Source organism: Ciona intestinalis, chromosome 4 (genome assembly GCF_000224145.3).
Source record: "Ciona intestinalis chromosome 4, KH, whole genome shotgun sequence".
In the NCBI taxonomy this organism is placed as follows: Eukaryota; Metazoa; Chordata; class Ascidiacea; order Phlebobranchia; family Cionidae; genus Ciona; species Ciona intestinalis.
Window position 1 is genome coordinate 1,557,742 of NC_020169.2, and position 13,078 is coordinate 1,570,819.

Below are 13,078 nucleotides of genomic sequence, written 5' to 3' on the forward strand. Positions count from 1 at the left end.
CGGTTTGATAAAAAGTCGCTATATACCTTTTTTAGGCCATTTTGCATGCAGATGTCAGTATCACAATACTGCTTATTATCTTTTTTTGAAACGGTAAGGATGTAGAGTCTGTAGACAGTTACAATGTTCGGCATAAGGATTTTAGTCTGTACAGCGCAAGTCTATTTATAAAGACGAAAAAAACAAAAATCGTACGCCTAACATCTCCTCTGTCTATGGTATGCTAATTTTGGCCTAGAGTCCTAGAAGTTAATAATTAGCTGCTGCAGATTAGTTTTTCTTGCACTTTTATAAGTACGAAGCACGTATTCATAGGGCGACTGAGACAGCTGTTTCTATGACTCTGGACTGGGATAGGATTTGTGTTATGTCATGATTGATAACAAACGTGTAGGTTAAACGTGCAGCTTACAGGCTGTTGTTTAGAAGTGCATACAAACGTGAACAAAAGTCCATACGTTCGTAGGAGGATTCTATTGAAATGTCGGTTTGTCAACGGATTTCGTTCAGCTAGCCGTTGGTGGTAAGAGCCAACGTCTAAAATAACTGTGGTTACAGCTTGGCCACAGTTATAGAAAATTTACAGCGATAACAATGCAACGTCAGAGGTGGTATAACACAAGTACCAGTTCAAAATTAAATTGTGCGTAACTGCGTGTAATATAAAGCCTATAGAAACTCAGTTTTTCAATAAAAGGTAAATTTGCAATAGTTGCAGTAGAATAAAAAACGTTTGTTGTTGCTTTATTTAGTTTACCACGTAACCCATTACTTACATGAGAAACCTTTAAAAATACATAAAAAATTTCCAGAAGAGCGGTTAACATAGATATCATGATGAAGCAGCTAATGGACATCAAGCATTGCGGTGAAGGGTCACCATTCGGTATAGCAGCAACTGTTTGTGAAAGCTTATATGAATACGAACTTGTTCCACCTTTGGCCAGAAAAATGAACGCAGAAACCAGAAAACGTTTTCGTGACTTTGACCAATTAAGAGGTATTTTGGTAATTTTTAATATGGTGGGCAACACTAAAAAGTAGGGAAGGAGGGAAAATACCGTTAACCAAAAGGAGTATAAAAAGAGGGAAACTGGTGGAGGGATGGAGGAAAACTATTTTGTACCTAAATTAAGTAAAGGGACGAAGGGAAACTATTCTACTCCGTCCCACCACCATTTCCCCTACTGTCCCGTGTCCCTCCACTTATTTTGAGTAAAAATAGTTTTCCTCTGTCCCTCCACCAGTTTTACCTTATTTTGGATAAAAAGTCCACCAGTTTCCCTTCTACCCTCCTTTTAGTATCGGTATTTCCCCTTCTTTCCTCCCTTCCCTCCTTTTAATATTCAGTTTCCCTCCGTCCCTCATTTTAGTGTTGTCCCCCTACGTTTTTTTCACATGGGACTATACAGAGAAGACGGAAAACTTTTTCCGCTAGTTGTCGGTAATTATTTATATTAAAAAATACGGGAAAATGAACAAAACAGCACTACAAGGTGTTAATAAGTGTAAAACAAATTAATTAAATAATAAAAAATACCTCTTTAAATACATAAAACACTAGTAAGAACATATTTCCCACATTAGGTCGGTTATATACGCTCTTTCGTTGTGTTTATTGTCGTCGAGTCTATGGTGTAACGGTTTGCGTGCAGTCGTAAACTCTCTTTGTTTCATTTTTAACCGGTTCGAGTCCCGCACAGTGAAATACTTTTTTATATTTTTTTTTAAGATTTTTTTTTTGTTTGATTAGCACGAGTTTGAGGTTAGGGGTTAGGGATTAGTGTTAGTGGTTTATATCTTATGTGTATAAACCGTGAAACTAACTGCTCCACATAGAATATAGAAACGAATTTGTCATCGCCTCCTCGCGGAAAAATTTTTCTGTTTTCTCTGTATAGCTCCATGTGTTTTTTTTAACCATTGCCCATTAACCCCTGGCCTTAACTACGACTACCAACCTCTAACAGTTTCTACCAGCCTAATCTACAACGTACCAGAAGACTCTTAACCAGTGCCTTTAATAAATAAATTATTAATAAAACTGTAAGCTGTAATTAAAGGTTAGGTTATTTTGTGTTCATATAGAAACATTTTTTGTGTTAATAAGCTTAATGTTTTATACATTTAGTTTAATAATCTCTAAAATCTTAAAAATTAAAACTTCCTTTCAGGGAAAAATGCAGAAGCTGGCATGTTTTGGGATGTGGTGGTTATTACTGCGGCAGATTCAAAACAAAAAGAGGTTTATGAGATTCAAATATCTTCAAAGCTTAAAGTGAATGAACTACCTACATCAGCTGACTACCTGGTGGTTGCTGACCCACCTGGATATAAGATAGGTCAGTCCTTTTTTAAATTTTAGCAATACAAAGTAAAAAGGATTGACGCACTCAATCAATGATAATCCATATTTCCCAATCAAGTACCTACAACATAACCGGATTGTTTGAAAATGTTCCATAAATAAACCTTTTAATATGAAATTTTTGAGGTGAAACTAAGGAAAATAATTATGTGTGTATTACATTAATTCTGTGTTTGGTAATTTATAGTAGGGTGGGGAAAGATTGGACACCTTTTCATTCTGTTTTTCTTGACTTATTTAATAGTAAACATAGAACATTCAAAGAATTATAAAACCGTACCTTCACAACCCCCACAGAACGTTGTTAATTGTTTAAAACACAATTAAGGATATTCAGATATTACGTGCTAAAGGTGTCTTGCTATCTTTCACAGTACTAATTCATAAGTTATATATTTTCTATTTCCCCAGGAAATGGTGGCTCTACCATGGTGGTGTTGGAATTTCTGCATAAAAAATATGGTCAAGCGTTTTCTGGGAAAAAGTGTATCATTATCCACGCAGGGGGATATAGTCAAAGGTTGCTAATTGCCAGTGCATTAGGCAAAGTAAGTATATTTCTTATTTACACCAATATAAAGATACATTAGCATCATCGCAATGTATTTAATTCCGAGCTGACCAACCTCTTATTGGGTGTACCTTGTTATATATTATATAACAAGGTACATTGGGCAAATTATACGCATTGTAAATATATATATATATAACTAATAATAAAGTTTCTTGAGTGAAATGGGATACAAGGACATGTATTGTACATTATGTACAGTGCATATACATATATATATATATACGTGTGTGTGTGGTATTATGGTCAGAAGAAAAGATTAACTGAAAAAATTAAACAACTAAAAAGAAACTATTTTTTACAAAGCGTAAAAAAATTTGCCCAATCAACTGCCTATGCTCCTACCATTGCTTTGGTCATTTTGCACACAGTAGGAACAGAATTAGTACTTTGTACTTTGTTCTATAGAGTAGAGTCCTACAGCACAGCATGCAAAGGTACCTCAATATCATTCAATTAATGTATATTACAAACAAAAACAGGTTTTTACATCCGTTCCATTAAATGAACCACTCTACCAAACGTTGGAGTTAAAGTTGGCATCTTATATTGATTTTCCAAAGAAAATTAAGACTGGTGGAGTATTTGTGTGTTGCTCAGATACTTTTGAAACTTACACTGACTGTAACAAGCATTGGGATTTTGCTGCGTCAGGTAAGCAGAGTATGATGTGACTGGAATATGATTGTGGTATCTTAGTATGGACGTCCCACCACGTGTGTGTGGTGCGAAGCGTACAGGAATGTTATTTTCTGTTGTTTCTTCCCGTAAAATATTGCCTTGTGTGGTTTTGCGCTCTTAAATGCACCGCTCAAAATAAAGCATTAACCGATTCAGTATCATGTTAAGAAACACATGCTAATAAAAGTATGAGAACATGATAGAAATGCAACCAACTTATGCTGACCAATTGACCATATTAAATTTGATTTATCAAACATCTCCATTTAATTTAGTTTGATTTTAGTTATTTTTCCATTAAAGGCATGACAGGACTTGCCCATCCTTCCAGCATAACCATTGGAACAACACATGGTGTATATTTACTTGACCACGATGCACCGGTGACCAGCCTCATTCGAAGCTGCAAGAAATTCCTTCACAAACCATCTGCCGAGCGCATGCGTGCCACACCTGGCTGTGTTCTAACCACTGCTTCTTCTGAGATAGTTCTAACAGACAGTGCTTTCTTTATGGCTCCCGATGTTTGCAATAAGTTGAGACTATTCTACAATTCACACAAACCATTGACATGTGAGATTGATGCTTATGGTGATTTTATGCAGGTATGGGTTTTTCTGAAAATTTCCATAGCTGCAGTTCAAAGAGTGTTTTTGCTTATATTTTGTTTTAAAAGTGTTTTCAAATTTTTATGTTTTTAAATATTTTTTTAACAGCAACAACTTTAAAGTTAAGATGTGCTCTTTTGAAATAATTATCTTTATACTTGAACAGGCACTTGGTTCAGAGTCAGACAACCAGTATATTACCAATTCTGCAAACGTTGTGTGCGAGACAGACTCCTTGGTAGCACTGAGACAGAAAGTGTACGAACTTTTGAGCAACACCTCATTACAGGTGGTTTGTCTAGCGTGTGTCCATTCAGACAAGAATACTGAGAATGTGACATCTCATTTTTACCACTTCGGAACAACTGTAGAATACATGGAAACTCTTACAAAAGATACAACCTTTCTTAATCTGGTAGGCTCAGATGGCTTGGCTTATTCAGCTGGTGTCCCTTATTCATCTGTACCTGATCTGAGCACCCCGATGCTTGAAAGTGACACGCCACAAGACACAACACCAAATGTACATGGTTTAATGGGCACCATACAACAAAAAGTGAAGCGGTGTATGTATTCAATTGCTGCAACAGTAATGTATAGCACTGTCACCATTGGTGATGGAACTGTGATTGAATATTGCAAGCTGAAAGAAAACGTTTCTATTGGTTCAAATTGTGTCCTAAGTAACTGCATGCTCAAACCAAACACTAAGTTGCCGTATGGAATGTTACTTCATACACTTGCTATAAGCACAGCTGATAAAGAAGGTTCATGTGGCAGAGTTCAATATGTCACAGTTGTGTTCTCTGTTTACGATAACATGAAAAGCTTTGTTGCTGTTTCTGATGCAGCTAATTTGACGTACTTGAAGAAACCATTAAAACATTGGTTTCAAAACCCAGAGTTAGCTTTTTCTGGAGTTAAGGCAAGTAAAGCTAGTCTATGGTATGCAAAGCTGTTTCCGGTGTGCAATACTATTGAAGAATCCTCTCAAAAGTCCATCAATATGATCATGCAGTTAAAAAGGAACTCTAAGATTGGAGTAAAGACCTCTCTGTCGGAGGGACTTCTTTCAATGGATGATGCATTAAAAGTGAAAAATGTAACTGCCATGTTGTCCTTTCGACTGCAGTTACTAAAAGAAATCCAGCATACCCGATCTAATAACAGCATCGCTTCATCATTTCAAGGTTGGACAAATACTTACCCTACTATGCTGCAGAACCGCACCCCACTAATGTAAAACACATTGGGGTAATTTGCCAACTTCAGCACCAATTCCAGTCTTTAGGTCTGATGCTGCCTGGGACAAAATAACATATATTTATATGTTTAAAAATTACGGCGAAGATCATAACATTTAAAAATGGAAGAGCAGGGAATCAACAGCAAATTGTTAAGACACGATATGGGAAAATAGATTGTAAATACCATGTATACAAAATGTTCCGAGTGCAAATGTTCACTGTAACATAAACTTATGTTATTGTGCAATATTAACCAATCAGAAACACGTGTTCCGTAATCAGAAACACGTTTTGATCTTCATACAAGAGTGAAACACTCTTTAAGTAAAGTAATTATTGTTACTTGTTATTAATATTATATTATACACTTCTTTTATAGATGTAACAGTTTAATTATGATTTATAAAAGGTATACAACATTTATAATCACCTGAATATGTGTTAGAATACTGTGGGACAGCATAGAATACGTTACCACCTATTTCCCATTTCCTTGAGTATTAACAATTATCAATGCTCTTAAAGTCCCAGGGTTCTATAGTTTTTTAAATATTCCTTGTTTAATGCAAAATGTAGTAAAAACAATTAATGTTTCATCTTACCCCAAACTATTTTATGTTATTTTCACAATTGCAAGTAGTCTGGGGTAAAATGGGAGATTTTTTTGATTCTTGTTTTCTTCCATTTGGTAGTAACCAAAAATATATACAGAATTGTAGAAGGATGGGAGAAGATGGGACACCGTGGCACATAATATCCCTAAAAATGTTCTTTGTTTACAAAACAGAATGAAAGTGTCTCATCTCCCCTCACCCTACTATACTATAAAAAAACTTTGGTAATTGAACTTTGTTAATTGTTAAAACACTATCTAGAAATGTAATTTAGTTAGCTAACAATATTCCATCTTTCAGCAAAGTACTATATCAAAAAGTATGTTTATATTCGTTCAACCTAGAAATGTATCATATTTTTATAAAGGCCTAACAATTACGGCAACTAAAGAGTATTATAAATCAATGGTATATAGAATGTCACGGCAGTGGGTAATTCTAATACTGTCTGATCTCAAGTGTCATCTGCGCTGTCATCTTTTTTTCCGAATTGCTATTTGAATGCGTGATTTTAATTGTTCCCGTTGCTATTATCAAAAGTTACGCAGTCTCTTGACCGGTTGGGCACATTTGCTTCACTGTATAACTCGTTCTATGACTACAGTATTGTTTCAGTAGGTTCGGAACTGTATTAGCGCACATCTAGGTAACATTTTACCCCAGCGTACATAAAGCTTCTCTACAGCGTTGTTTTACGTATATTCACACGATGCGGAAGATAGAAAGGGCAGTGAAGACACTCGGTAGAAATGGCGATGCATAAATAGCGGTCGGGCACAAAACATGAACAAAAGCGTGCAGTGATTTTTCTACATGGGACGTAGCATATATGCTACTTTGTCATAAACTTAGCAATGGGTAAATACATGTGGATGTAGTTCATAACTACTTAGTAGGTGTTTCCCATCACAGTGCAAATCTATCTTCTTGTTAACATTCTGCTACCCAGCATTTAAAAGATTCATCAGCTCGCCATGTCTGTAAAATGAAACGAGCAAAATGATATAGTTCTGTGTGGTAAGAAGGGACACCTCAAGCAAATACTATTTGAATATCCCGATCGTGTTTTAAACAAGTAACAACAGTCTATGGTGGTCGTGAGAAAACGGTTTTATAATTTTTTGAATTTTCCCAATGACAAATGGGACGAAAAAATAAATCGAAAATGATTTCCATCTTCCCCCACCCTACTATATCTGCATTTAAAACTCACAATCAGTGTTAATCCATTCAACAAATCGTTCCGTCATCAAATAATTATACAGTAGGTTGGGGGAAGATGGGACACCTTTTAACTTTGTTTTCTCGTCCCATTTAGCAGTTAACAATAAACAATCAAACATTTATAAATCTATATCTTCACGGCTCCCATAGACCGCTGTTAATTGTTAAAAACACGATCAGGTTATCTGGATATTTTGTGCTAGAGGTCCCATCTTCCCCGACCCTATTATATTACATTCTAACCTTTCGTTTCTTGCACGGATACTTCTTTTTCTTGCAAGTGGATTTTGATTTCACGCACCTACCAAATGAACGCATACATTTGAAGTCATTCACTTTACACTTGTTGCACTTCGGGGTGGGAGTTATAAAACAAGCTTTGCATGAAGTGTGTTGACAAACGCCTTGACAAGGATGCTGCATTACTGCGTTGTTTCTGAAAAAAACATTTTTTTATTCATAGCGTGTATAACGACTGTATAGTTTTGTAAAAAGACGTCATTTGTTTTTTTACTCATACGAACTTTATAAGTTTTTCATTATGTTATTGTTGGACGGGGTAAGATGGGACAGGTCTTCAATTTCTTTTCTTCGTTTGTAAAAAACAAAGACTATTTACATAGAATTATATAACTGTAGCCCCGCGAATCTAAAAGAGTGTTGTTAGTTGTTCAAAACACGGTCTGGATATGTATAGGCTTCAGGTTATAACAGTATCCCATCTTGTTCCACAGTGCTACATGTTGAACCGCTATAAAGACACGAAGTACTCTATATATTCGTTGGCAGTTCGTTAGTAAACGAACCTGGCAGAGCAAATTGCATTAGGTTGGGAAAAACAATACTCCGCTGAACATTCTGGTCTGCATGATGACGTCGGGTCTGGCGTTGGCTGGGCAATTTGATCGCCTGTTGAAATATGCGACTGAATATAATTAAACGAAATATGTTTTTTTTAATTAAAATTTTGCCGTGTGTAAAAATCTGGTTAGTTGCTTTATAGTTCGGTGCCGTCGGTCTGTACACGCAGTTATAGAGCGTCAGATTAAGCTATTTTTATTCAGTTTACATTTATGAAAAACTGTGAAAGTATTTTTTACCAACAACCGGCCTGCAAATACCGGTATAGTACAAAATATTTAGCCATATTAAATTTATATACTTTTTGCGCTTCGAAATTGTTTCACAAAATGCTAGGTTATTGCGACACTATATTATTTTACCGAAATATTGAGTAATTTGTTTTACTGTAAAAACCGTGATAAACTCCGTGTGGTAATTTATACAGACTATAATTCATACTGCTGTCAATCAATCAAGTCCGTAACATCAAGTCACAAGAATTTGAATTGAATGCTCTCTGTTGATTTCTATTTACCACACAAAGAGTCGGTTCGCTCATCAAACAAAACCGAAACGTTTAAGTGTGTGAAGTGTTCGAGCTGTCAAGCTCAAACACAAAAAAGGAAACTAGCCGCCCTAACCTCCACCTGTGCGCCACACACGTACATTCCCAAATAAGATGCAAGCCATGGATGCCTTGTGCCGAATTGAAACAGTAACGAGGCCTTGTGAAGTGAAATTTTCACACGTCATAACGGCACGCCCACACCGTCACAGGTTATTACAAAGTCAAGTACGCGAGTGTAAATAAAATGGGGGCCCGCAACTAATCACTCACGCTCGGCGGTTTCTTTTAGGATTTGGGCCGTTCTCCATCTCCTGGAGTATCAGATCATTCCACGGAGCGACAATTTTCCCACGAATAAAGTTCGAAACGTCCTCTCAATATGACACATAGGACACTCACACCCATAACGATATGACGACGAAGGTCAAAATAAACCGAGCCCAGATGGGCACGTTCCATTAAAATGTGTTTAGTAAACCCAAAATCAAACCACAAAGTGTAATAATTGCTGAGATATTTGCAACAATCTATTTAATTCTGTGTCTGCTTCATTCAACCCAATAAGGGCGGAGTGGATTTAAGTTTAACAGAAACACAAAATATCGTTCGTAGGTTTAACCTCTGGTATACGTTTGTTTTGTAATCGAATAGTAGTGTGTACACAACGTATACTGATCTTGCGGCAACGAGATTAAAATATATGGTTTAATCTACTATAAGAGCCTTTTATGGGATTATGAAATTGATGATGCAACGGTGTTACGTGTGAATTTTGTTTAGCTTTCATTTTTGTTCCAATTGTTTCTGCGTCATTTAAGTGACCTTAGTCGGCCCTTTTGCAATTCCATTATCCGCCAACTTTACTTTGGTGGGAATACCTTTCACCCCGACTAAACGGCTTCGCGTGGCGCAGCTGGGTGCTAATGCAAAAGACATAAAAGGGTGAATCGTATGGCTTACAGGCCATGGCCCGGAAAAACGTCAAAGGGCCCGCACATACAGCAGTGTGAGTTGCTTATCGGCCACACAGGATGTTACGTGTGACCAGCAGCGTGTCCTAATATTAGTTCTCGCTGTCCTTACTGACCAGGAGTCATTCAGTGGCGCATTGGCGCTGCGATAAAAGGGTGGTAATCTCTGATAGAGACATATTATTCCACCGCTATTGAAACTTCACATAGACCCGCTATCGACTAACCTAACATTGCCAGATAAAGACACCCAATGTTATGACGGCAAACAATATTGTCCAACACTTCCTTGTCGAAAAATTTGACTAATCTCCTAATTTATTTCCTTTCGGCGGCACTGTTCACGCATTGAAACCCGGATAAAGATAAAGGGTTTTATGTATGCACCCCCGATATCAATTCGCCTGAGCTTTACTCTTAACTATTAAATTTGTATTGTATAGTTTTTTTTTATTATTATATATTCATGCAATTTTGTTTCATATACAAAATTAATAATTTTTTCATTGTAAAATTTTAACCCTTTTGGCCGCGTGATTGTTTTTCGTAATTTTTACTTTTTTTGACCAGGTCTCACTTGATTGGATTTTACAAGCAAAGCATAGCAGCTAGACCAAAACTTTCTTTAGGAAGTTTGTGCAGTATGAAATTATCTTCAATATCATATTTTTATTTTTTGATGACGTCATCAATTTTATGTAATCTTAGATTATGGAATTCTTTAGAAAAGAACAAAAATATTAAAATATAATGTATTACAAACTTAATTGATCAGTATATGTAAAAAACCTTCTTTTTGATGTATAATTTGTGTAGTTACCTGCATCATAAGGGACTTTTATATATTTATTCTTGATTATTATATATTGATGCAATTTTGTTTTATATACCAAATTATTAATTTTTTCGCTGTAATTTTAAAACACTGCTCTATACCTAAATTGTGTAAAATGTTTGTTTTTGCAAAATATTCTGAACTAACGAAAAACTTATAAGCACTTTTAACGTAGGGCTTATTACTACAGGAAATATCCCCAGTAGCAAATAACGTACTAACCTCTGCGACATGTTCCTCTTAATTCGAGCGATTCTGGTGACGATGACCTGGACCTATCAATGTCAAAGACATCGTGTACTGATCGCCGGGTGGGCGATGCACCCGACCTATTACAAGTTAGGCCAGCACCGCATTTTCCCAAGTACAAGTTCCTCCCGCCACAACTTTCGCCCTCCAGCTTTGCGCAGTATTGACAACAGCCGCAGAATCCGGTCACAACGCCACCGTCGCATCTGAGGGTCCCAGGTTCATGTAGGCAGGACATTCGTGAGCAAGGAGCGCATGCTATGGGTCTTGAAGATTCGGGATTGTCAGACGAGCTACTTATACTCGGTAGCGGAATTGTCGGTTTCGGACGCCTGGATCTTCCACATCCGTCCAAAGAATCTCGACAATGTTTCCTCGGTCTTCGACCACCTTTCCGAGCATTTGTGTAGTAAGGAGACAGCATCAGTACTAGGAGAACCAAACCAATCTTTGCCCCAACGATCTTCATTTTCATTCGATAAGGCACTGATGTAGTAACACGCGGTTGGTATAATTTTTTTATACAAGTTGTTGTACTTATATTTCCCTGTACGAGGCTCGTAGCTTACATATGACTGACGCAGATTGTGAAGCCGTAAGCTGGCTTTATAACCGTACAGTTTTACCGGCGAAGAAGAAGGCCGAAGTTTACACAAACTACGACGCCGGAAACTGGAAGCGACTGTTACAACCTGCTTTTTTCAGGTTGCTGTGTCTGTGGGACAACTTTGCTCCATTTCTATGCGTATTAAACATTTAAAAAAAGCGCCCCAAAAGATTTAATTAGCATCACGTATTTAGCGGATGAATTAGTTAAGTGAAAGGGCAACCGCAAAGTTAAAAGGACATAAATAAACAAAACACCGCAAATTTTGATCGATGTATTCTGTGTGACCTTTCGCTACATGATATTTATACAATGAAAACATTGTTTAGTGGTAATACTTGTCAAATTAATTAGACTAAAATGATGATCTGCAGAATCTGAAATTGACAGATTGAAATGATTAGCTAACGTGATACTGTTTTGTCAGCACTCGCCTTAGTAATACGCTTGCTCTATATTGCTCTTGATGTGGTTTCTGATGTAAATATAAAGTTCTATGACCCAATCACGTTTGCAGTTATAAACAGCACACAAAATAAACAGAGCATTTTGCATCGAATATAGAGGCCACACATTTTCTATCCATTAGCACATAAATGATCAGAAATTAAGTTAAATTATATTTCGGATGTTTTTTTGTCACTTTGTTTTACAATGTACCATTTTTTGAGCAGTAGTTTAAACTATATATAGGCCTCATTGTTAAAAACGCCAACTACGCTACGCATGCTCCGTATAACGCGTATGATCTCTTATTAGGCAGAAATGCCTTTTTGGATGAGAATCAATCGTTTTTGGGATAAAGGGATTCAAAACGGCCGACGTGGAAAGTTCGGTAGGTCTCGGTGGTCTACAAATATTTCAATCATGATCCAACTCCACCCCTTTAAATCTCGTATATGCGCACAGAAAACCCGTGTTCATATGGGGTTTGCATGTGGGACGGTAGTGGAGTTTCGAAATGAACAAAAAATCACTGTTCTTGTTCAATAAAACCTATCGAGGCACACCTATGTCATAGGTCCTATGACTCACTCTGATTACAGAGCCTCGTTTGTGCTTGCCAAATCTATGCTGTGATCCTCACCGACATTACACCGTTCTACTGTGATAGTCATCGGTTCCTTTCTTGACATCTGTAATGGGCGGTAAATCGGAAATCGTTTCGAATTATACACGCTTCTTTAACCTGAAGGATAAGCGAACTTGTTGTGAGGTTTCTGATATTAGCCTGCTTAAGACAGCAGGTTACGTCATTGTAGGTTACATAAATTCAAGTACGTACACATAAGAAAACAAATAAGGTCCACGGTAAATTAATAACTTGCTCATTACAATAACATTGGAAACAGTTTCAATTTAGATTAACCAGTTTCATTCTTCTGAGAACGTTTTTACAGAACTAATCCCAAACCCAGAAATTCACAACCTTCACAATCCTATACCAGAAACAGCTAGAAATCGACATGGTCTGGCAAAAGTATTTGGGCGACCATTTTACGTGGCGTCCTGTAGGTTACTTTGTGATAATGGTTTTCTTTTAGGTTGTTTAAATAAACTGCTTACTGTTTTATAACTTTTTATATACTTACCGTTTGTGAGTAGTGCAATAAAGCTTAGTTTTAAATTATTACAGTTCGAACGCATGTTTTAAAACTAGCGTCTTTTTTGTTTAGTGTACCGTCATCAACA

General features: G+C 36.7%; 2 protein-coding genes across 2 annotated transcripts; one reads left to right on the forward strand and one right to left on the reverse strand.

Annotated features, from left to right (window-relative positions):
- Positions 1–812: 812 nt before the first annotated feature.
- On the forward strand, positions 813–6,423 carry LOC100176066 (fucose-1-phosphate guanylyltransferase). Its single transcript, XM_026834221.1, has 6 exons — positions 813–1,000; positions 2,175–2,342; positions 2,780–2,916; positions 3,422–3,593; positions 3,924–4,225; positions 4,395–6,423. The coding sequence occupies exons 1-6, from the start codon at positions 835–837 to the stop codon at positions 5,469–5,471; spliced, it is 2,022 nt and encodes a 673-aa protein (XP_026690022.1). The 5' UTR covers positions 813–834; the 3' UTR covers positions 5,472–6,423.
- Positions 6,424–6,698: 275 nt separating this feature from the next.
- Positions 6,699–11,520, reverse strand: LOC101242789 (cysteine-rich motor neuron 1 protein-like). Its single transcript, XM_004225968.3, has 4 exons — positions 10,753–11,520; positions 8,120–8,222; positions 7,557–7,749; positions 6,699–7,067 (listed from the first exon to the last, which is right to left on the reverse strand). Exons 1-4 carry the CDS (start codon positions 11,252–11,254, stop codon positions 7,020–7,022), a joined length of 846 nt encoding a protein of 281 aa, XP_004226016.2. The 5' UTR covers positions 11,255–11,520; the 3' UTR covers positions 6,699–7,019.
- Between the last annotated feature and the right edge of the window lie 1,558 nt (positions 11,521–13,078).

Excerpts from the sequence above, each read along its gene's own strand:
- LOC100176066 (XM_026834221.1), top strand. The coding sequence starts at position 835 with ATGATGAAGCAGCTAATGGACATCAAGCATTGCGGTGAAGGGTCACCA. Across the intron at positions 1,001-2,174 it reads TGACTTTGACCAATTAAGAG|GGAAAAATGCAGAAGCTGGC; the intron begins GTATTTTGGTAA and ends ACTTCCTTTCAG. Across the intron at positions 4,226-4,394 it reads CTTATGGTGATTTTATGCAG|GCACTTGGTTCAGAGTCAGA; the intron begins GTATGGGTTTTT and ends ATACTTGAACAG.
- LOC101242789 (XM_004225968.3), bottom strand. The coding sequence starts at position 11,254 with ATGAAAATGAAGATCGTTGGGGCAAAGATTGGTTTGGTTCTCCTAGTA. Across the intron at positions 7,750-8,119 it reads AATGCAATTTGCTCTGCCAG|AAACAACGCAGTAATGCAGC; the intron begins GTTCGTTTACTA and ends TGTTTTTTTCAG. Across the intron at positions 7,068-7,556 it reads ATCCGTGCAAGAAACGAAAG|ACATGGCGAGCTGATGAATC; the intron begins GTTAGAATGTAA and ends TTCATTTTACAG.